The 24,213-nt window shown below is 49.5% G+C and overlaps 3 protein-coding genes across 4 annotated transcripts in view; 2 read left to right on the top strand and 1 right to left on the bottom strand.

The window, feature by feature from the left end:
• The window catches only part of LOC106739793 (olfactory receptor 52A1), a 52,794-nt gene that overhangs the window by 5,735 nt on the left and 22,846 nt on the right, over nt 1–24,213 (bottom strand). The window lies entirely within an intron of this gene.
• Nucleotides 6,643–7,669, top strand: LOC132250354 (olfactory receptor 52K1-like). Its single transcript, XM_059727089.1, has one exon. It carries the CDS (start codon nt 6,683–6,685, stop codon nt 7,667–7,669), a length of 987 nt encoding a protein of 328 aa, XP_059583072.1. The 5' UTR covers nt 6,643–6,682.
• Nucleotides 19,093–20,083, top strand: LOC132250353 (olfactory receptor 52K1-like). Its single transcript, XM_059727081.1, has one exon. The coding sequence runs from the start codon at nt 19,127–19,129 to the stop codon at nt 20,081–20,083; it is 957 nt and encodes a 318-aa protein (XP_059583064.1). The 5' UTR covers nt 19,093–19,126.

The following is a 24,213-nucleotide window of genomic DNA, read 5'->3' as shown; positions in this document are numbered from 1 at the left end:
CTGGAACCAGGTTCTCCGCCTGCTCCAGTGGGACCACAAGCCCTTCCTGAACCAGACGCCTAAATTATGACCTATTCAGTTGCATGCACGCACCGTTCTAGTTTGCTGACACGATGCAGCCTAGAAGGTCTGGGTTTTTGTCCCCTGTGTCGTGGTGTTAGTGAGCATAGCACTGCTGAGCCTATAAGTTAAAATAAAGTCTTTTCTTTTGTCTTTACTACTAACATTGCTTAACGATTCTCACTCCAGATCCATCCTTTTTAGGAGATAAAGCTGAGGAACTAACTCATGTTGAGGTGTCAGCGGATAAGAGCTAAGAACCATTTCATTGTGCTGACTAGCTACAAGTCACAGGACCAGACGGCATCCACCCAAGGGTGCTGAAGGCATTCAAATATGAAATGGCAGCACTGTTAGCCCACTGTGCTCGGCTACTGGGGGCTGGTCCAGCCTTGGTGCCAGAGGACTGGTGGATTGCAATTATAACACCAGTTTTGGGGTTTTTTTAAATCTAACTGTCTTGAATGTGACATGGGATTCTTCCTCTTTTCACTGCATGTCGGGCCCTTCTTTTCTCAAAAGCCTTCATCCCATGCTTAGACTGATAGATACAGACTTCACAGGTGATAAGTGTGGAAGGACCTGCCATTCAAGAATTGGGCTTGCAGATGTTCAATGAACTGATGCCTTTTTTCTTGCAAAAGTATTCTCATGAGACAGATGCCCATGCCTGTGTCCTATGACCAACTTTTTAAATGGGCCCAAAGGTGGTCCAAGGAGCTACTAACTACTGCGTCTAACTGCTGTTCCAAGCAAATCTATTGAATCAATAAAGAAAACTGAATTAGTAATCCCATGAATAAATATGATCTGCTGGGGAGGAGTGAAGAAGGGTTTGCAATAGGGAACCTTATCTAACCGACCCGATGGGATGGCTTGAGGGTGTCTCTAAGCATGTGTGCAGGGGCAGAAACAGCTAATGCATTATGATAGGATTTTCCACAAGCAAACTATCTGTCTGTCTATCTATTCACCTTGAATATTGCACCACCCCAGTTTTAGAAAAGGATATACCAAACTAGAGAAGTTACAGAGACAGAGAAAGGCAATGCAGATGGTCAAGGGTGTGATCAAGGGGTGGAAAGGCTTGCACATGAGAAGAGATGGAGAAGGCTGGGGATTCTTTAGCTGGGGGCTGGGTGGGCAGGAGATGGCTATGGAAAGATGTGATAGAAGTCTAGAAAATCATTAATGGCTTGGAAAAGGTGACTAGGGAACCGCTTTTCACTACTGATGGCTAGAAAATGATATTTAGAAATTTGCTTTTAGAAACTGGCTTGCAGGTAGAGTAAAAGGTGAAAGATTGATACGGTTTGAAAAGAAAACCTGATATTACATTAGAAAAATGGCCCAGGGCAACAGCAAGGGTTAGCTAGTGTCTAAAGGCTGTTTGATGATTCATGTTCTCAGCATTTTAACAGACACTGGACCGAGTATTTACATGTGAATCCATGCAGGCCTAAACTTGACGCTTCTTAACCTAAGGCACATTAAGGCGATTTAGGCGAGTGTCTACACATGGATGCTTTTGCAGCACCTGGGCACCCGTGATAAACTGATAGGAGGCCACCAGATCACCCCTGAGCTTGTGCTTTTCCAGGCTGAAGAGTCCCATGGCTCTTGATAGTCTAATCAGGTTAAAAAAGAGATCCGACAGATTTCATAGATTTCATAGACATTAGGGCTGGAAGGGACCTCGGAAGATCATCGAGTCCAGCCCCCCGCCCAAAGGGCAGGAAGTCAGCTGGGGTCATAGGATCCCAGCAATATAAGAATCCAGTTTGCTCTTGAAGGTGTTCAATGAAGGCACTTGAACCACCTCCGGCGGCAGGCTGTTCCAGACCTTGCGGGCTCGGACAGTAAAGAAATTCTTCCTTATGTCCAGCCTGAAATGATCTTGTAGTAGTTTGTGACCATTCGACCTCATCATCCCTTGGGGCGCTCTGGCGAACAAATGTTCCCCCAGATACTGGTGGTCACCCCTGATAAACTTGTAGGTGTCCATCAGATCACCCCTGAGCCTGCGCTTTTCCAGGCTAAGGAGCCCCAGGGCTCTCAGCCTGTCATCGTAGGGTCTGCTTCCCTGACCCCTGATCATGCGCGTGGCTCTTCTCTGCACTCTCTCAAGCTTCTCCACATCCTTTTTGAATTGTGAAGCCCAAAACTGGATGCAGTACTCCAGCTGCGGCCTCGCTAAGGCCGAGTACAGGGGGAGAATGACGTCCCGGGATTTGCTTGAGAAGTATCTATGGATGCAAGCCAGCGTTTTGGTCACTTTACTAGCCGCAGCATCGCACTGCAGGCTCACGTTCATCTTGTGGTCAATGATGACCCCCAAGTCTCTTTCTTCCATAGTGCTAACCAACATAGCACTGCCGAGCCTATAAGGATGCTGCGGGTTTTTTTTCCCAAGGTGGCGAACCTTGCATTTATCGGCATTGAACACCATCAGATTCTCGTCCGCCCACTTGCTGAGCCTGTCCAGGTCAGCCTGGATCATCCGCCTGTCTTCTGGTGTGGATGCTTTGCCCCAAAGTTTGGTGTCATCGGCGAACTTGGCCAGTCCGCTTCTGACTCCAGTGTCCACATCATTAATGAAGATGCTGAACAGTATGGGTCCAAGGACAGAGCCCTGGGGGACCCCACTGGTCACAGGACACCACGATGAGTGACTTCCATCAATTAATACCCTCTGGGTCTGACCCCGGAGCCAATTTTCCAGCCAGTGGATCGTGGGGGACCCAAGGCGACAATTGGCCAGTTTCTCCAAGAGACAATCATGGGACACCAGATCGAAGGCTTTTTTGAAGTCAAGATATATGACATCAATCTCATCTCCCTTGTCCAGGTGATAGGTCACCTGGTCATAGAAGGAAATGAGATTGGTCAAGCAAGACCTACCCGCAACAAACCTGTGCTGGCTATCCCTTAAGATGTTGGCGTCGGCCAGTCCATTAAGGATGGCCTCCTTAATAAACTTTTCTAAGATCTTCCCCGGGATAGAAGTCAGGCTGATGGGCCTATAGTGAGCCGGATCCACTTTCCTCCCTTTCTTGAAGATAGGCACCACGTTGGCCTTCTTCCAGTCTTCGGGCACTACACCAGAGCACCAAGAGTTTTCAAAGATCCGCGCTAGAGGCTGGGCCATGATGCTCGCCAGCTCCTTGAGTACCCTGGGGTGAAGATTGTCAGGGCCGGCTGACTTGAAGGTATCCAGCTTCTCAAGATGTTCCTTCACAAAGTCAGCATTAATGGAGGGCAGGGGATCACCCTCACCCGGACTTCCTGGCCCTGTAGCGGGCATGGGCGTCCCATGGGGCTGATGAAAGACTGACGCAAAGTACCTATTTAATAGGTTGGCTTTTTCCTTGGCATCAGTTGTCAGTTGCCCCATCTGGTTCAGCAGGGGTCCAGTGTTGCCCCTGCTTTTCCTCCAGCTCCCCACATATCTGAAAAAAGACTTTTTATTGTCCTTGATGCTCAAAGCTAGCTGCAGTTCAGTTGCAGCCTTGGCTTTTCTGGTCAGCTCCCTACAGGGCCGGACCAGTGCAGAATAATCCTCCTTGGAGGTGACTCCCATCCTCCATCCTTTGTAGGCCTTTCTTTTTAGCCTCAGGAGGTCTGCTAGGTCCCTGGAGAGCCAGGGGGGCTGCTGTGCCCTCTTGCTGCCTTTCCTCCGAGATGGAATAGACTTAGCTTGTGCATTGAGGATCGCTCCCTTGAGGAGCAACCACTCTTCTTGAGCTCCCTTCTCCCTGTGGTCACGGTCCCTTAGGGCCTCACTGACAAGCCTCCTGAGCTTGTCAAAGTTGGCTTTCCTGAAGTCAAGGACTTCCGTGTTGCTGACTGACTTGCCAGCTTTTCGTTGGATGGTGAAGGTGATCAGCTCGTGGTCGCTGTCACCCAGCTTCCCATCGATCACTAGGTCACCGACTAGGTCATCCCCAGTAGCCAGTACCAGGTCGAGCAGTGCTTTGCCTCTCGTTGGCCCATAGACTTCTTGAGTCAGGTAGAGGTCATCCACGCACGAGAGGAAGCTCTGCGACCGCTCAGATGTTGCTGAGCGATCCTCCCACGAGATGTCCGGGTAATTGAAGTCACCCATGACAACCATGGTCCTGGAGCAAGTTGCCTCAGCCAGTTCCTGGGCAAACTCCTGGTCTAGCTCAGGACTTTGGGTGGGAGGTCTGTAATAGACTCCCACCATTGTGTCCCCTGTGCCGTGTTCCCCACGGATTTTAACCCAGAGGGTCTCCAGCCGTCCACCCTGGTCGCCAATATCGGCTTGCAGGGACGCGTAGCTTTCCTTAACATAGAGATAGATGTACATGGGACAAAAGTCAGGAGTGCAAGCTCAGGCTCAGGATATCCCTATATCTCTGACTGCTGGTGAGGGGCAGCATAGGGCAGGGGATGGATCGGTCAGCAAAGGGCCTGTTTCTTACAGTGTGGATACACATACCTACAGAAGTGGTTTTCAACTTTTTTTATTTGAAAATAAAAATGAATGGTCATCATTGGCTCAGATTTATTTGAGAGGAGGTATCAAGTGGGTCTCTCCTGGGTCTGGTGTTGTTCAATATCTTCATTAATGACTTGGACTATGGGACTGAGTGCACACTTAGCAAATTTGTGGATGACACTAAGTTGGGTACAGTTGCAAAGACTCAGGAGGGCAGGGTGGGGATCCAGAATGAACTTGGGGGATTGGAGAAACAGTCCACAATCAACCAGGTGAGATTCAACAAAGACAAGTGCAAAGTCTTGCACTTAGGATAGAAAAACTGCGTGCACAAACACAGGCTGGGGAATGACTGGCTGGGCTGCGGGACTGCGAGGGCCTGGGGGTTACAGTGGGCCATAAGCTGAAGATAAGTCTTGTTGCAAAGAAAAGAAAAGCCAACAGCATCCCTGTTTGACAACAACATCACCTACAAATCAAGGGGAGTGATTCTGCTCTGGTTAGCACTGCGAGGCCTCCCTTTGTATGCTCGCAGGAGAGGTTTGGAGTTGTGTACCTAGCTAGCACTGATCCGAGTGACCACCCCCTGACAGTGAACACAGGCTGTTTGGTTTCTGCTTCATTTGTGCTCACAAACCTGCAGCAGTGGGACTGGGAGAAGTGGTGGCAGACGACAGGACAAGGAGCAATGGGCTCAAGTTGCAGCAAGGGAAGTTGAGGTTGGATATTAGGGAAAACTTCTTCACTAGGAGGGCGAAGCACTGGCACGGGTTACCTAGAGACGTGGTGGAGTCTCCATCCTGGGAGTTTTGAAGACCCGGCTAGACAAAGCCTCGGCTGGGATGATGTATTTGGGACCAGTCCTGCTTTCAGTGGAGGGTTGGACTAGATGTGACCTGTTGAGGTCCCTTCCTACCCTCATTTTCTATAATAAGTGTCTCTGGGACTTGGGACAGCATGTAAACTGGAATGAAAATTGGAGAGCTCAGCAAATTTAAGTAGACCTATTGCCAGTCCATGTGCCACCTCCCTACCCATCCTGAGTCTCCCCAGCCATTGTAGGTAAGAATCTGTATCGTGCTATTACTGGTAGCTAGAGAGATTTTGGGGTCTACCTTCTCAGTCCCCCCATCCTCCTTCCTGAACCCCTACACTCTCCCCCTGAGATGCCTCCTTTCCAAGCTGAGCAGTGTGCAGAAAAATAAACCAAGCAAATGGCAGCCCCAGGGGGAACAAGGACTGTTTTGCAGCCATGGATCCCCTGTGGTCACTTTGCTGGGCCTAGGGGAGTTATTCACACTACAAGTACTGCTGCCTGAGCCAGGGACTGGCACTCCCTGCACTCTGGATGGCAGATGCATTGCTCCTTGGAGCAGAGTCCAGTAAGTACTTGGCTTCTAGGAGTGTCTGCACGGGGTGTGGAGCTGATCCTGTACACATGAGACGTGCTGGCACGTGTGTTGGGTCAGGAAGGGGCTGGGTCAAGTGGCCGTGTTCTTACGCCCTTGCACTACCGGGCTTCTTAGCAGCTTTTGGAGCTGTCCAAATGGGGTTAAGGATCACTGGCCGAAGATACTTTTCCAAAGGTGTTATTGCTCCGGCTGCATCCCTTCTGTGGTTCAGCATGCTTGAGGGCTTATCTTGTTCACTGCCAAGAACCAGTTTAGGATGGATCCTCTGTTTAGGATAACTCTCAGCCGGGGTCCTGCTGCACCCTGGGACCCTTGGAAAGCCACTGCAGGGGCCAAGCTAGTATTGCAGTCTTGTGCATGCAAAGAGCTACATACAACACACGAGATAATCCGGGATGTGTCAAATAGAAATCCATGGTGTCAAAACCGTTCAGACCCAACGTGGCCAGAGCTCATCAATTCATTTTTAGTTCTTTGCAAAAGAATAATTGCACTGATATTTTTTCGGTAGTAAAAAAGAAAGCAGGGAAAGCAGCTGGCATTTTCTGAGAGGTGCCTGCAGTCTAAGGAGGTTGAAAACCACTCCTCCAGGGATTTCTACAAGCAGTTTTTAACTATCCCAAGCAATAGGGGTTTCCTTGAGAGGTGAATCCCCAGCCTGATCCATCCACAGTTGGGCTGTTTCTTACGATGCTCAGCACCGTCTTCCCTTCGCTGCTGTGTGTTGTGTGCAGGTCGGCGTGCCCCGATGAAGGGAACTGGACAACGTCCACTGCAGCACCTGCGGATGAGCTCCAACGACACAGACCTCGGCCAGGTCTCCTTCATCCTTATTGGCATCCCTGGGCTGGAAGCCTTTCAGTGCTGGATCGCCATCCCGCTCTGCTCCATGTACATCCTGACCCTGGTGGGGAACTGCACTCTTCTTTTCATCATTAAGACAGAAACAAGCCTCCACAAACCCATGTACCTTTTCCTCTCCATGCTGGCCATAAATGACCTCATCCTTACAACTTCTACCGTGCCCAAAATGCTAGGTATCTTTTGGCTGAATTCCCGAGAGATCTCCTTTAATGACTGCTTAGTACAGATGTATTTCATCCACACCTTCTCCATGGTGGAGTCATCGATCCTGTTGGCCATGGCCTTTGACCGCTACGTGGCCATCTGTGACCCGCTCCGGTATGCCACTATTCTGAGCAACTCGGCCGTGGCCAAGATGGGGCTAGCTGGACTATTCAGAGGTATGATCTTGGTGATGCCCTGCCCCTTTCTTATAAGGAGACTTCCCTACTGCTCCCAGAAAGTCATCCAGCACACCTACTGTGAGCACATGGCTATGGTGAAGCTGTCCTGTGGAGACACCATTATCAACCGTATCTATGGCATCTGTGCTGCACTTTTTGTAATAGTGCTTGACATGGTGCTCATTGCTGCCTCCTACACCATGATCCTCAGGGCTGTTTTCAGGGTCCCATCCAAAGAAGCCTGTGCCAAGGCACTGAGTACTTGTGCAGCCCATGCTTGCACCATCCTGGTCACATACACACCTGCCCTCTTCACCTTCCTCACGCACCGGATTGGCCGAAATGTGCCCCCATACATCCACATCCTCCTGGGAAGTCTCTACCTCTTGGTGCCACCCATGGTAAACCCACTGGTGTACGGGGTGAAGACCAGGGAGATACGAGACAAGGTGCTCAGCATGTTCAACTACAGCAAGAAACTGATTTGAGATCTCTGAGGCCAGGGTCATTACTGCTAGTCTTCAGTGGACAAAGATCATGTCAAGGACCTGCATCCAGTTGTGTATCCCACCTACTGACTTGCAAGAAGGCAAAAGCAGATCATTTCCTTGCCAGGGATCCTTGCTTTCTATGGCAAGAAGAGAAGTGGCAACTCTTCTCAAGGGCAGCATGACCCTTAATATATACTCATTAACAGGTATTTTAAAAAAATCCCCAATTATTTGTTAAAAAAAGTAACCCCAAATCCACATTTTTCCAGGCTCTGCTTAGATTGTGGAAGCAGGGGGAATGGACCAGGCCAGTCAGATGATATCACAGACTGGGGAAGAGGGCCAGAGCTCAAAGGAAGAGCTAATGTGGAAGACTGGAGAGCCTGGAACATCCATCAGCAATTAACCAGCTGCCCAGCATCCTGAAGTGTCTATAGGGCAGCAACACAGAGCACAGTAATACCAAGACTCAAAGGTCTTAGAGGTATGCCCTTGGCTGAGTACAGATTAGGAGAACTAATTAAGCTAAGTACAAGTGGCCAAAATGCAATCATAGTTGTATTATTTCTGATAAATGCTTCAGGCTGACAAGACATGTCAAAAATCCTCTTAATCTGTGCGGTCACATGTCTAAATTAGACAATTTGGAAGCAAAACAATGTTCTACCTGCAAAATAAAACCGCAGCCATTCCATCACAGCTGATGGCTGTCCGTGCTAATGATTGGGAAGTAGGTGGGTAATTAATCTATGGAAGTTCGACCACTCTAAACAAGAAGGCTAAATATAAAAAAGGAAATGCTCCCAAACTGAAAGAGGTAGATGAAGCAGATATTTTCAAATCAATGTAGAGATAATGTTTCCCAGCTGAGCAGAGCACTTTTTGGAAGCCACCTTGGGCTGTAGCCCCTTCCACCAGGCTTTAGCCTTTATAGATGAAGCTTGTTTTGGCTTCAGCCCCCCCTAGTCCTTCCAGCCCTGGGCCCAGCAAGGCTGATGTCCCGTCCCCTAGGCACCCTCATGGCTTCTATACGTCCCCCATAGTCACATCCTGGTCCTCCAATTAAACACCACACAAGTATAATAAACAAGCTGCTTTCAAATCACAGTCCACCCCCAGTCTGGGTCAATGTCACACGACAAGCCCATACTACCCCCTTAGCTCTTTCCTTCCAGCCCTCTTGGGTAGGTTGGGTGCCTAAGGACTTGTTTCCTTGGCCTGCTGCACTCTTCCCTTAAAGTAACAAGAGCCTCTGGCTCCCTGTTGCACTTGGACATGTGCATATGTCATGTCAACCTATCACATCCAATAACAGTACCCATGAACACCTTATGCCTCCTGAGGTAGGGGGGCACGGATAATCTCAGGGGATGCACGTGCACCCGCGTGCACCCCCTACATGTCGCCAATGACCGTATCCACTGTAGCTGCCAAGAGGTAAACTGCATCGAGTAACCCCATGCTAAATAACTCTAATCAATCCTAACAGCCCAAATTATGAATGAGGCTGTAGTGTTCTGGGGTCCAGCTCCTCAGTACAAGTCCCAAGTAGACCTGGACTAGAGGCTGATGCTCACACTGGGTTCTGCCATCCCCTCTGCTAAGAGAAGACCATGTGCTGATGCCTCAATAATAAAAGCAGTGATGTCTCCAGCCACATCTCAGAAACCACACAGGAAAGTTCAGCTCCATTCTTGGGTTCAAAATTTCCAAAGCCCCTTCCAGTTCTGCTGGGGGTTGTGCTGGTGAAGTACTGGGCACCCTTCTCTCTCCATCCATACTGAAGCCGGTGCCCCAAATCTGTGCTGCTTAGGCGTCCCATAAGTAGAAAGGACAGATTAACAAGATGGAGATTGTTTTAGGGAGCAAAAAATCAGGCCCAAAGCAGAGAATAGATCCAGTGAATCTATAATTCCAAGGGCTTCTCACATCTGTAGCTCTTCTTACTCTGTCTCACCCCACGTCATCAGTCTACCTCCTACATCCTACCTGCCTACCCGGGGTCTGGTCTTTGTTAGGGCTCTGTGCCACCTGGGATACACAGACCCTATAGATCTTGGGGTTACTTAACCCACTGTGGTACTTTGCGGTGCTTCTCTTAGCCTGAAGTATTCACAAATAGCCTCCCTTAGCCAGCCAATCAAAGGGGAGCTGCAAAGGCTTGCCTCATCCCTTTCAAGCATGTACATACAGCAAGGCTTGCTATAATGGATAGCATTATTGATTGGAGAGTGTAACAGGGAACCCTAGCCCTGCTACCTGAAAGCAGGCTGGTCCCTTTAAGACCAGAACTTTCTGGGCACAGCCTGCTGGCAGGCTAGGGGTTAAAAGCTGAGCCTGGCCGGCTAGTCAGGTGACTGGAAGGGGGCAGGCCAGAACTATAAAAACCCTGGGCTTGGCGGCAGTTAGAGACAGCAGCCAAAGGGGAAGGAGGTTGTTATATATATGTTTGTTGATTGATAGACTGGTGGTTTGTGGTAGAGGCTGCAGGGGAGGAGGAGGAGGCCTCATTAGCACCTTGGGCACAGTCATAAAAGGCCAAAAGGCTTAGTGCACTAGAGTGTGCAGCCGTATAGGGCCTGTAGCTCAGAGCGGGTTGCAGGACTTTTAAGCCAGGTCCCAGGCTAAAGGAAAGGGCACCTGTGGGGAGTGTGAACTTTGGGCCACGGCCCAAACTGGAACTTGCAGCCTGCTGGCTCCATGCCAAGCGGACAGGCCTCTGGGCTAGAAAGCCTAGGCTCCAGATTGAAAACAAAAGGAGGGCCACAGGCCCCGAGAGAATTAAGGAGCTAGAGCCTCGGAGTCAAACCCTATATGGTGGGTTTAGACTGGTAGGCCTAGCTACAGACAGATGGGGGACAAGGCCCGTGGTGGCCAAGAACCACAACATAGAAATACAATAGGCAGTCTCCTGCTTGTAAGAACATCTAAATAGTATTTACATCAAGACGTGGCAGATGAGTAAAGGCGGGAAATGAGACGAACAAGAGAAATGAAACATTAAGGGGCTTCAGGAGTGCCCCTCAGAGGCAAAAAAAAAAAAATGGCGTTGGGTAGGGCATCCTGTTACAGAGAGGGTAGGCATAGGGAGGGGTACAAGTCAGAGAAATAGCAAAAGAAAAACCTTGAGCAAACAGAAGCAGCTTGGTAACCTTTTGATTTGCTTCTAGACCACTTCATACTAAGTTACTGCTAAAATTCAAGTAAGTTGTTCACATTTACATCCAGAGTCTGACCAAGCTCTTTCTCTGGAGGCTGTATGGCTGGTCTGCTGTGTCCCAAAACATGTCTGCCCACTTTCTCATCGAGGGACCACCTTACACCTGTTGTGACCTCACCACTACATTCCCACCAGAAGCAGCCCTATTGGCTGCTGACCAGTGCTTCCAAATGACATCAGCCTGACCAGGTGAGATGACTAGTCACATGACCTGCAGTGGCAGGAAATTGAGACAATAGAGGATCAGGTTCCCGTTCCCATTGGAATTTTTACAGCCCAGCTAGTCACGTAGGCAGAGAACCCCGGGGTGGGGGTGGGGGTGGGGGTGGGGGGAGGTTGGGCTGGCAGTGAGGCAGACTGGGTGGTGATTTCTCCACAGCATCTCTAGGGTTACTATTTTGTGGTGGATTCTTATGGTCATATTTGTTCCAACACGTAACTTGTTAGTAAAGCACTGGAACAGGTTACCCAGAGATCAGGGAATCTCTATCCTTGGAGATTTTTAAGGCCCAGCTTGAAAAAGCCTTGGCTGGGATGATCTAGATGGGGACGGTCCTGCTTTGAGCAGGGGTTGGACTACATGACTTCCTGAAGTCCCTTCCAACCCTCATTTTCTACGATCCTATGATTTGGGTGTATTCACCTATGCAGTATATTGATCTCTCCCAGTGAGATCATACAAATGGAAGTGTGGGACCCCTGCTTAACACCTCAGGACATCTGGTAACTGACATTTAGGACAAAACTGAACTCCTGAATGACAACTTTGCTTCAGTATTTCACTGGACCAAGGGGAAAGACAAGTGGGATAAGGTTCATAGGGGGAAAACCGGGAATGGCAGCCTCTCCACTGTGGATGCTGAGCGGGTCCAATACCAACTAGAAAAGCTAGACATTTATAAGTCAGCAGGACTGAATGGACTCCATCCAAGAGTGCTGAAGGAGCTGGCGGAGGTCATCGCGGGACCACTGGCAAAGCTCTTTCAGAATTCGTGGCACACAGGGGAAATCCCTGAGGATTGGAAGAGGGTCAACATTGTGCCCATCTTCAAGAAGGGGAAGAGGGAGGACCTGGGCAACAATAGGTCAGTCAGCCTAACCTCCATCCCAGGGAAAATCCTAGAAAAGCTCATTAAAGAATCTATGTGCAATACGCTTGTAAAGGGTAGGATTCTGAACAACAGCCAGCATGGCCGTTAGGCTGACCAGAGAAATCCAGGGCAGCCTAAGGGCCAAAAGGGGAGCACATAAAAAGTGGAAACAGGGTGAGATCACTAAAGATGAATATACCTCCTCTGCTCGTGCTTGTAGGGATGCAGTTAGGCGGGCCAAAGCTACCATGGAGCTGAGGATGGCAACCCAAGTAAAGGACAACAAGAAATTGTTTTTTAGATATATTGGGAGTAAAAGGAAGGCCCAGGGAGGAATAGGACCGCTGCTAAATGGGCAGAAACAATTGGTGACAGATAGGGGGGACAAGGCTGAACTCCTCAACGAGTTCTTTGCCTCAGTGTTCCTAAGCGAGGGGCACGACAAGTCTCTCACTGGGGTTGTAGAGAGGCAGCAGCAAGGCGCCAGACTGCCATGCGTAGATCCTGAGACGGTGCAGAGTCACTTGGAAGAACTGGATGCCTTTAAGTCGGCAGGCCCGGATGGGCTCCATCCGAGGGTGCTGAAGGCACTGGCTGACGTCATTGCAGAGCCACTGGAGGGAATATTCGAATGCTCGTGGCGCACAGGCCAAGTCCCAGAGGACTGGAAAAGGGCTAACGTGGTCCCCATTTTCAAAAAGGGGAGGAAGGAGGACCCGGGCAACTATAGGCCGGTCAGTCTCACCTCCATCCTTGGTAAAGTATTTGAAAAAATTATCAAGGCTCACATTTGTGAGAGCCCGGCAGGGCAAATTATGCTGAGGGGAAACCAGCACGGGTTTGTGGCGGGCAGATCGTGCCTGACCAACCTAGTCTCTTTCTATGACCAGGTTACGAAACGCCTGGACACAGGAGGAGGGGTGGATGTCGTATACTTAGACTTCAGGAAGGCCTTCGATACGGTATCCCACCCCATACTGGTGAACAAGTTAAGAGGCTGTGATGTGGATGACTACACAGTCCGGTGGGTGGCGAATTGGCTAGAGGGTCGCACCCAGAGAGTCGTGGTGGATGGGTCGGTCTCGACCTGGAAGGGTGTGGGCAGTGGGGTCCCACAGGGCTCAGTCCTTGGACCGATACTCTTTAATGTATTCATCAGTGACTTGGACGAGGGAGTGAAATGTACTCTGTCCAAGTTTGCAGATGACACAAAGCTGTGGGGAGAAGTGGACACGCCGGAGGGCAGGGAACAGCTGCAAGCAGACCTGGACAGGTTGGACAAGTGGGCAGAAAACAACAGGATGCAGTTCAACAAGGAGAAATGCAAAGTGCTGCACCTAGGGAGGAAAAATGTCCAGCACACCTACAGCCTAGGGAATGACCTGCTGGGTGGCACAGAGGTGGAAAGGGATCTTGGAGTCCTAGTGGACTCCCAGTTGAACATGAGCCGGCAGTGTGACGAAGCCATCAGAAAAGCCAATGGCACTTTATCGTGCATCAGCAGATGCATGACAAATAGGTCCAGGGAGGTGATACTTCCCCTCTATCGGACGTTGGTCAGACCGCAGTTGGAGTACTGCGTGCAATTCTGGGCGCCGCACTTCAAGAGGGATGTGGATAACCTGGAGAGGGTACAGAGAAGGGCAACTCATATGGTCAAGGGCCTGCAGACCAAGCCCTACGAGGAGAGACTAGAGAAACTGGACCTTTTCAGCCTCCGCAAGAGAAGGTTGAGAGGCGACCTTGTGGCTGCCTATAAGTTCATCACGGGGGCACAGAAGGGAATTGGTGAGGATTTATTCACCAAGGCGCCCCCGGGGGTTACAAGAAACAATGGCACAAGCTAGCAGAGAGCAGATTTAGACTGGACATTAGGAAGAACTTCTTCACAGTTCGAGTGGCCAAGGTCTGGAACGGGCTCCCAAGGGAGGTGGTGCTCTCCCCTACCCCGGGGCTCTTCAAGAGGAGCTTAGATGAGTATCTAGCTGGGGTCATCTAGACCCAGCACTCTTTCCTGCCTATGCAGGGGGTCGGACTCGATGATCTATTGAGGTCCCTTCCGACCCTAACATCTATGAATCTATGGCTTTATCATGGGTAGGTCTTGCCTTATCAACCTCATCTCCTTCTACAACCAGGTCTCTCACCACCTGGACATGGGAGACGAGGTAGATGTTGTATACTTAGGCTACCAAAAGGATGTTGATCTAGTATCCCATGATATCCTTGTGGGAAAACTGGAAGATTGTGGGCTCAGCTGCTCGACGGTTCAGTGGGTGGGAAACTGGCTCCAGAGTAGGACCCAGAGAGGTCTCATGAACGGATCTGTGTAGTTCTGGTGTGAAGTAGCCAGTGGTGTCCCTCAGGGGTTCGTGCTTGGACTGCTGCTTTTCAACATCTTTATCAATGATTTGGATGGAGGAGTGAAAAGCTTGCTGACCAAGTTTGCAGATGACACTAAGTTATGGGGCAGTGTGGCCACACCAGAAGCAGATACAGGTTGCAGATACAGGCGGACCTGGACAGGCTTGAGAGTTGGGCAGACTGGGACCAGATGAAGTTTAACACTTCCAAGTGTAAGGTACTCCATCTGGGGGCAAACAACCCTCAACATACATACAGGCTCGGGGGTGACAGCTTGACTTGCACCATGGCCAAAAGGGACCTAGAGGTAATGACTGACCAGCATATGAACATGAGCCGTCAGTGCGATGCGGTGTCCAGCGGGGCAAACAACACGCTGGCATGCATCAACTGATGCATCTCATGTAAAACTAAGTAAGTGATACTCCTGCTCTACTCGGCATTGGTGAGACCGCAGTTGGAGTACTGTGTCCAGTTCTGGGCACCACACTTCAATAAGGATGTGGAAAAACTTGAGAGGGACCAGAGAAGAACCACCCGTATGATCAGGGACTTGCAAGGCAAGCCATGCAAGGAAAAGCTGAGGGACCTGGGCCTCTTTACCCTAAAGAAGAGAAGGTTGAAAGCAGACTTGATTGTTGCTTACCACTATGTCAGAGGAGTGCATCAGGACCTCCGTGAGCAACTGTTCACTAGGGCACCCCTGGGGAAGACCAGGACCAATGGGTACAAACTCCTGGAAGGCCACTTCAGGCTTAATACCAGGAAAAACTCCTTCACAGGCAGGGTGTCTGGACTGTGGAATAAACTCCCTCCAGACATGGTGCAGTCACCTACCCCAGTGGTTTTCAAGAGGAGACTGGACAGTCATCTCACTGGGGTCACGTGGCCCTGGTTGTCTTCCTGCCTAGAGTTGGGGGGCTGGGGAGGGGGGCTGGGCCCGATGATCTGCAAGGTCCCTTCCAGTCCCTAACAATCGATCAATCTATCCCAGGATGCTGTTGGCCCGTTTTGTACCAAGAGCACACTGTTGACTCGTGGTCACCCTACGCTCCACTGTAACGCTCAGCTCCTTCTCTGCAGTCTTTCAGACTAGCCAGTCATTCCCTAGTCCAGATTTGTGCATGCAAGTATTCCATCCCTAGTGCAAGAGTTTGCGCTTGTCCTTTTTGAATCTCATCTGGTTCACTGCAGACCGTTTCTCCAGTCTATCCAGGTCATTCTGGGTCCCAGCCCTAGAATCAAAGAAAATTAGGGTTTGAAGGGAGCTCAGGAGGTCATATCTAGTCCAACCCTGTTCAAAGCAGGACCATCCCCAGCTAGATTATTCCAGCAAGGGCTTTGTTGAGCCAAGTCTTAAAAACCTCTACTAACCACCAGGGCTGAATAGAGGGGAATCATCACTTCCCTCAAGCTGCCAGCAACACTCCTACCAATGCAGCCCAGGATGCCACTAGCCTTCTTGGCAACAAGGGCACACTGCTGGCTCCTGTTCAGCTATTGTCCACTGTCACACCCAGGTCCTTTTCTGCAGAGCTGCTGCTTAGCCAGTCAGCCCCAGCCTGTCCCGGTGTATAGGATTGTTTTGTCCTAAGTGTAGGACTTTGCACTTTCCTCATGAGATTTCTTTTGGCCCAATCCTCCAATTTGTCAAGGTCTCTCTGAATCCTAGCCTTACCCTCCAGCATATCTACTACTCCCCCCCAGCTTGGTGACATCTGCAAACTTGCTGAGGGTGCATCCATCCCATCTTCCAGGTCAGTGATAAAGATACTGAAGAAAACTGGCCGCAGGACTGACCCCTGGGCCATTACACTTGATACTGGCTGGCAACTAGACCTCGAGCTATTGATCACTACTCATTGAGTCTGATGATTCAGCCAGCTTTCTATCCACCTTTGTGTGCATTCATCCAACCCATATTTCCTCAGTTTGTTTGCAAGAATTCTGTGGGAGACCATATCAAAATCTTTGCTAAAGTCAAGGTATAAATGCACAGTGTCTGTAACTCCACCCAACTTGGTGTCATCTGAAAGTCTGAGTGTGCGCTAAAGCCCATTGTCCGAACCATTAATGTTGGCATGGACATTAAGAAAAGCTTTCTCACTATGAGGGAAATACTAGAACAGGCAACCCAAAGAGTTTATACAATATTGGCAGTTTTTAAGAGCAGGTTAGACAAACACTTGGCGTGGATGGCATGGTCGGTGATGGTGCTATCTTGAGCTGGTGGCTGGACTACATGACCTTCTGAGGCACTCTACTTTTCTATTATCCTATCATGGTTGTGAATATTATTATGAAGCTGTTGTCTCACTGAATTAAATTGTAACCAGTGCCTTAGAGATGAAAAGCTGTATATAACCATCCTCAAGCCCTCTGAGACACTGCTTCTCTCCCTGGCTGTACAGCATGTGTTAAATAAATACAAAAGCAGATGGCAACTAAGCATTTGAAAATCCTCAGTGGATGCCGCTCTGGGACCAGGGGAATTTTCCACCTTATAAATATTGCAGCCTAAGCCTGGGACATGCCGTTCTTGTGTTTTGGAGATCAGCTTCACGTCTCGAGGACACGACTCCAGTAAGTACCTTGATTCTGGGGGCTTGTGTTAATGAGCTGGAGTTCACACTACAGGAATGGAGGGCAAGGGTGTTATGTTTTCATCAGGGAGGAGCTGGATCACCAAAAGCGTGTTTTAAGAGGCTGGGTATCAATCTTTCCCATATTAGCTGGCTCTTTATAGGTGGAATCCATACATGTGATTTGGGAGAGTCCCTAGCAGTGGCCCTGTCCCCAGCTTGAGGTGACACTGGTATTGCTCCCGTGTTTAAGAGACAGTCAACTACGAAATAGCTTCTGAGGATGCTCGTGTTCAAGTGGGATGGGAGGTGGGCTGCAATGTTTCTCCAAGCCTAGAACATCCTTCCTTTATTGCCCTCTCCAACCTTGGTGAGGCCACTGACAGGCCCTGAGAATATGATCCAAAGGAGGAACTCCTGAACCAGCCTGTTCTGCCTCCCAGTCCCATGCTATTGCCTTCATAGGGCTGCTTTTAAAACTCTCTCCTTCTGGTTATAATATTTGCCACCAGGGCTGTGGCTTCCTGATGTCACAGGGATGGTTTCAGCACAGTTTGAGGTCAATTGGATCTAGGTAGCATCAGCACCAAAAGATGAGAGGCTGCGGTGACATGGGGGTGTCAAGCATTGTGTGCTGGTCCCTTTCCTCCAAGCATGTGTCCAATCATGAAGGTGAAGGTGGCTAAACTCTCAGTTTCCACCGCATCTGGTGGCAACTTTAATGCTACGCTGTGTAAAAAAGACCTGCCTTGTGTTCGTTTTACACTTACTACTACTAGTTTCATGTGACCCCTCATTCTTGTATTGAGAGAAAGTCAAAAATAAATCCCTCTCTTCATATGGAAGCCCCTCTGTACCGGTAATTATCCATATTGCCCTTCTCTGCACTTTCTTTAGATCTTCTGTCTACTTTCTGAGTTGTGGGGACCAGACCTGGGCAAAGTATTCAGGTGTGGATGCCCCATGGATTTTTAAAGGGGCATCATGATACTTTCCGAGTCACGCCACCCAAAATCTATGCTGTTGCTTGATATGCAGGAGGCAAAGCAGAACAGCCTGGATTCCTTGCTGCCCGATCACTGCAAGGCCAAGGCTGTATTTCACTTGCATATATTTCACTTGTATATACTACGAGGTAGGCATAGTCACAGTATGCTGGGATGTGCCCTTCCCTGAAGGAAAAGCATGTGGCCATTCACTGAGAAAAGATAAGGGAATGGCCATTGAGGAGTCCAGTCACCTTGGTGATTTTTTTCTTCTTTTGCCTTGCTTTATTCTTATGCCATATTTGCCTTCTGTGACAAACAATATTCAGCCAACACAGAGAAATGACTAAATTGGATGGTCTTGTGGGTAAGGTCCTGGTGTTCAGCTCAGAAGAGCTGTATTTCTATTCCCCAGATTTTCCACCCGCACAATAAAAAATACTCGTACTGGCCTGTCTCACATGGGAGCATGGGTATAACTGCTATTGAACCACTGAAATCTTCTGGAAAGAGGGGTATAATCATAGGAAACATTCTTCATGAATATGACTGGCATCTCCACGGGCTTCGGGACACCTGTTTGGATGAACATTTTTCTGGGATGGTTTAGGAACAGCACATGCTGCATCTGTAGAGGGGCTGGTCTAGATGACCCTTCAGGTCCCTGCCAACCCAATGAGTGTATGATTATTGCTCCAGAAGGATCTGTTCTATGAAACAACAGCGTATTGGGTTCGATGATGGGACCTTTTCATCCATATAAAACATGTTTAAGAGCAGGAGGGGACATTTTTCCTCTCTCACAAGTGAAAAGTAAAAAAGAAAATTAAAACTCCTTGTATTGTCTGAGGGGCAAGAGATCCTTGAGCCACCAGTGTGTGACTGAGGGGACTGAGCTGAGCGTGTCCAAGCCTTCTTTAATACATTCCCATGGAAGCATGGAGGTTTGAAATGGAAAAGTCTAATAAGGGTTTATCTGGTCTGTTCCTAAGCAGCTGGTGCAAGGTTGTTTCTCTGGGGCTTTGTCCAGCCTGCTCTTAAATATCTTGGGCAGTGGGGCTCCTTTAGAGGGTGTTCCCCACCCTGACCCATCTCACTGCTGAGCTGTTTCTCAAGACAGGCAGCAGTTTCTCCTTCCCTGTTGTGTGTTGTGTGCAGGTCCGTGTGCCCAGATGCAGGGAACTGAAACACGTGCTCAGCCGAGCCCCTGGATGACTTACAATGACACAGACCTCGGCCAGGTCTCCTTCATCCTTATTGGCATCCCCGGGCTGGAAGCCTTTCACCGCTGGATCGCCATCCCGTTCTGCCTCATGTACATCATCACGCTGGTGGGGAACTGCACCATTCTCTTCATCATTAAGACAGAGACGAGCCTTCACAAACCCATGTACCTTTTCCTTTCCATGCTGGCCATGAATGACCTGGTCATTACCACGTCTGCCATACCCAAAATGCTCAGCATCTTCTGGCAGGACTCCCAAGAAATCAGCTTCACTGCCTGCCTGGTGCAGATGTATTTCATCCATGCTTTCTGCATCATTGAGTCTGCCATCCTGTTGGCTATGGCCTTTGACCGCTATGTGGCCATCTGCTACCCGCTCCAGTATGCAACTATCTTGAACAACGCGGCTATTGTTAAGATGGGACTGGCTGCAGCAGCCCGGGGAGTGATCCTGGTGATTCCCGGCCCTGCCCTCATCAAAAGGCTGCCCTACTGCTCCCGGAAAATCATTGCACACACTTACTGCGAGCACATGGCTGTGGTGAAGTTGGCTTGTGCAGATATCACTATCAACCAGATCTATGGCATCTGTGTGGCACTATTTGTGGTAGTGCTGGATGTGATACTCATCGCCACTTCCTACATAGTCATTCTCCAAGCGGTCTTCAGACTTTCCTCAAGTGAGGCCCGTGCCAAGGCTTTGGGCACTTGTGTAGCCCATGCTTGCACCATCCTGGTCACATACACACCTGCCCTCTTCACTTCCCTGACTCACCGGATTGGCCGAAATGTCCCACCTTACATTCATATCCTCCTGGCCAGCCTCTATCTCCTGGTACTCCCCATGGTGAACCCACTGGTCTATGGGGTGAAAACCAAGGAAATCTATGACAAGGTGTACAGCCTTTTCAGCTATGGCAAGAAAATGGTTAAAAAATATTAAGGACCGAGTTTCTATCCCATGTTTCTAATGATAAGAGAAATGTCTTGGGAGCATGCATGGAATATTTTATTCCATTCCTCCCAAGTAAGGAGATGCTACAGTTGTAGGAGCCACAGATAGATATGTTCATGAAGGGTTCAGACAGGGAAATGAAGCTGTCTGTGGGAGAAAGGAACAAGGTGGGTGGCCCTTAATATTCTCCATCAATTACTGTGCTGCCCAGTGTATAGGAGTTCCCTGTAATGGGACAGCTTGTCCCTTCAAGAGGAACAGTCAGCCCTATTGGGACAGCCCAGCTATGGGGCAGTTGGCTAGGCAGGGAGTGTGCCATTAAGAGCATTAAAAAGCTGCCAGAGGCATAAGCAAGAAAGGTGGAAGCAAGCTTGGAGGAGAACAGCTGTTGGCAGCTTAAAGACTGGGTTGTATTTGGGAAGAAGCAAAACCCACCTGCAGGCAACCCACAAGGCAACCTGCTCCCATGCCCTTTCTGCCTTGAACTGGAACAACTACGCTGTGTGCCAAAGGCTCTGGACGGCTCACAGCTCCTGCACCCGGCGTTATGCCATTATTGACTATGTGCTAGGCACCCACTGCAGAAAAATACCCCCACCTCAAAGACTTTGCTGCAGTTTTAAAGGTGGGCAACAGACTAAGAAGGTCTGAGGATTGTTGAGGCCTCCTTCTGAGCACGTTCTCATACATTGTGCTATGCAGTAAACACTGTAACTTGATAAATATGCATTGTGCGTCCATGATGGCCCCTTCACTGCCAGCTTCATGGCAGCATCGTGGAAGTGCTGGAAGCTACATCCTTGGTACATCCCGACGCCGGCCCCCTCAACAACCTCCTGTCCCAACACTCCCTACAGCTCCAATAACCTTCCTAACGAGAAGGGTACCATTTCTGACTGTCAGAGCAGCAGCACAATGGATGCAGCTGCCCCGAGAGGGGGAGGAATCGCCTTCCTTGGAAGAGTCCGAGAAGAGGCATCTGTCTAGAAGGGGTTAGGAGCATTGCATCCTGCATCAGTGCCGGGGTTGGACTAGATGACCCTCCAGGTCTCTGCTGATCCAATTAATCTATAACTCCAAGGGCCTCTCACATCTGTAGCTCCTCTTAACCTGTTTCTCCTCATGCCATCCGTCTGCCTCCTATGTCCCACCTGCCTCTGACTTCTCAGTGCTTCCCTCCACTCACCGACATTTATGTACCTGGCATATTCCCTCTCACTTCTCTCTCCCCTGCTGGCCCTAACATAGTGTCTATAGGGTTACCATTTTGTCACAGGACATGTTAGCTCAGGACCCCCCGACCTCTGAGCACCCTGAAGTTCTCCACAGGAAAAAAAAGGCAGCTCCTCTTCAATGCAGCATTTACTGGGGCAAAGGCCAGAGGTCCTCTGTCCCATCCAAAGGGCTAAGTATCTCACCCAGCCCTGTGCACTTCCAAGTCATCTCAGCTGTTCTCTCTCCCGTCCACCCAGCCACAAGCCCCAAAGCTGCTCAGATGGTCTCTCTTCTCAGACAGACCCCAGCACTCTGCTTGTTCACCCTGTATTGTCCACTGTCACGCTGATCCCGCCAGCTTCCCTGGAGCTGCGTGGGTCCCATGAAGCTATTCAAGTCTGTGTTGATGCTGGAGGTCCATCTGGTCAAATCCCATGCTCTCTTAACAGCAGGGACCGAGCAGAAACTCTATTAATTCTCCTTTCTCCAGGTACCAGCTTTACAGGGAAACTGAGGCATGCAACATGATCACAACATGAACACAGTGAACACAGAAATATTGAAATAAAACCCCATAGTCTACAGCACATTTCCCTGAAGGCAATCTAACTTTGACTCCATAAAAACATAGAAAAATAGGGCTAGAAGAGACCTTTGAAGTCTAACTCCCAGCTTAAGGCATATTGTCTCTATCTGTACTGTCTGTCTAATCACCCCTGTCAACCAAGTTGTCTTCCACCTTCAAAGTCTGAACCAATTCCTCCCTACTAGTAAGCAGTAAATTGAGAAACTTTAAAAACGATTCCCTCCTCACCCCACAGTGCCAAGAGGGAGCTATGAGGGGAGAGAAAGAAACAAGTGAGATAGAGGGTGTGTGATTTAGTGAGGTGGCTCCTAGCCTGGAGACGAGCAGGCCTTGGGTTCTGGCATGGCCCCCTGCTCCCAATGCCAAAGAAAATAATGCACTGTGTTTTATCCAATGATTATTAAACCCAAGGGTAGTGCCTAAACTTCCAAAGGAGCACTGGAAAGGTACCTGGAGAGTGCCTGGCTTGTGGCATGGTAGTTAGAGCACTATGCTAAAAAATCAGAAGGGCAAATTCCAGCCCCTAGCGATAGGGAGCAATCTCTGGTGCTTCCACACCTAGCACCAGATCCCATCATCATGGTCAGTGAAGATATGATGTCCTGCACTCCCAGACACCTCCTGCACACGCAAGTCATTATTAAGTTTCTCTTCAACCCCCTTATGGAGATACCAAATACTTGGAGCCTCAACTTGTGGCAGAAAGCCACCTTTGTCTCTCCCCGAGGTCTCTGCTCTGTGACAATTTGATAAGGATGGGCCCAGCAGAGAGACACATCCTTACCCGCTCTCTTTAGGTAACCTGAGCTGGATACATTCCTGAGGAAGGGGGGAAACCTGCTCTCTCTGCCTACCTGACTGGCATCACATACCTGGGTGAGGGGCTTCCTTCCTGGTGGGCTAGAGTCTGCCCGGCAACTAGTGATGTATTTCAAATTGGTTGGCTGACAGCCAACAGGTGCTGGCCTCCATTGGACCAACCAGATAAATGAGGTCACAAGGGCTATATAAGTTAAGGACTTCCTGGGAGAAGGGGCAGCAGCCATGAGGGATACTCAGGAACAAAGAAGGGCTGTACCATCTAAAACTTTCTCTATCTCTCAAAACTCATGATCAAGGAACTGCCTGCCTCCAGAGGGAATCTCCAACTGCCTCCAGATGATACTTGTGTAAGCTACCTGAGATCCAGCTAGATGTACGGCTTGCAGTAACTCAGATGCGAGATCAAAGGCTACGCCAGCCACAGGAGTTTGCTCTATGGGATTTCTCTGATATTGCCCTGACCTGTACCCTAGTTTAATCCTACCCTTTGTAACCAATAAAGTTCTCCTTTGTGACTGGTGTGGTAGACTTATTGAGAGGTGGGTTTAATTATGCCTAGGAGGCCCCTTGGGTATGCAGACTAAGGGAGACTATCCTTTTTGGCCCCTGACTTGGGGAAGCGCCCCAAGTTCTTGTATTGGGTCAAGTACCCATAGGACTACTAGGCCTGTGTTTCCCCAAGGACACAGGACCCAGACAGTCCCTTCTCGGGGTGGTGGCAGCACACATTACTCCCGGACTCTGCGGTGGGGCTCGAAAGGGGGTCTGCCAGGGCTTAGGTGCCCCTGGAGGGTCACGTGGAGTCTGGAAGGTGGACGGGCGCAGTGAGGTGGGAGGCTCAACGCAGAAGCTCCCCCTACTGGCCCGCCACACAACTCACATGCTTTAAAATCTACTCCAAGAAGATATGTATCCCTTCCATGAATGTATCCCAGTCCATCTTAAAGAGCTGTAGGCCCCTTGCCCCTACAACCTTCTTTCTTTGGAAGGCTATTTGAGAACTTAATTCCTCAGATCATTAGACGTTTTCTAGTTTCCTGTCTGAATTGTATCAGTAGTCTTCTCCTTCCCTTAAATTTACCCTGCAACATGTACTTACCAAGAACAATCCTAACCCCTCTCAACCTCTGTTTTGTTAAGCTAAACAAGCCTAGCTCTTTTAAGTTTTGGTCATTAGAGAGACCCCATATCCCACAGTCATGCCCTTCTTTGTACCTGTTCCAGTTTATATTAGAATCATAGAAAATGAGAGTTGAAGGGAGCTCAGGAGGTTACATCTAGTCCAACCCCCCTGCTCAAAGCAGGACAAGTCCCAACTACATCATCCCAGCCAAGGCTTTGTTGTGCTGGGTCTTAAACACCTCCAAGGATGGAGACTCCACCACGTCTCTGGGGAGGCTGTCCCAGTGCTTTAACAGCTGCCTAGTGAGAAAGCTTTTCTTAATATCCAACCTCAACTTCCCTTGCTGCAGCTTGAACTCATTGCTCCTGGTCC

The sequence above is a fragment of the Alligator mississippiensis genome, chromosome 1 (assembly GCF_030867095.1).
Source record: "Alligator mississippiensis isolate rAllMis1 chromosome 1, rAllMis1, whole genome shotgun sequence".
Lineage (NCBI taxonomy): Eukaryota > Metazoa > Chordata > Crocodylia > Alligatoridae > Alligator > Alligator mississippiensis.
The sequence above is the reverse complement of the archived record's forward strand: the minus strand, read 5'-3'. Positions and strand labels throughout refer to the sequence as shown.

Excerpts from the sequence above, each read along its gene's own strand:
- LOC132250354 (XM_059727089.1), top strand. The coding sequence starts at position 6,683 with ATGAAGGGAACTGGACAACGTCCACTGCAGCACCTGCGGATGAGCTCC.
- LOC132250353 (XM_059727081.1), top strand. The coding sequence starts at position 19,127 with ATGACTTACAATGACACAGACCTCGGCCAGGTCTCCTTCATCCTTATT.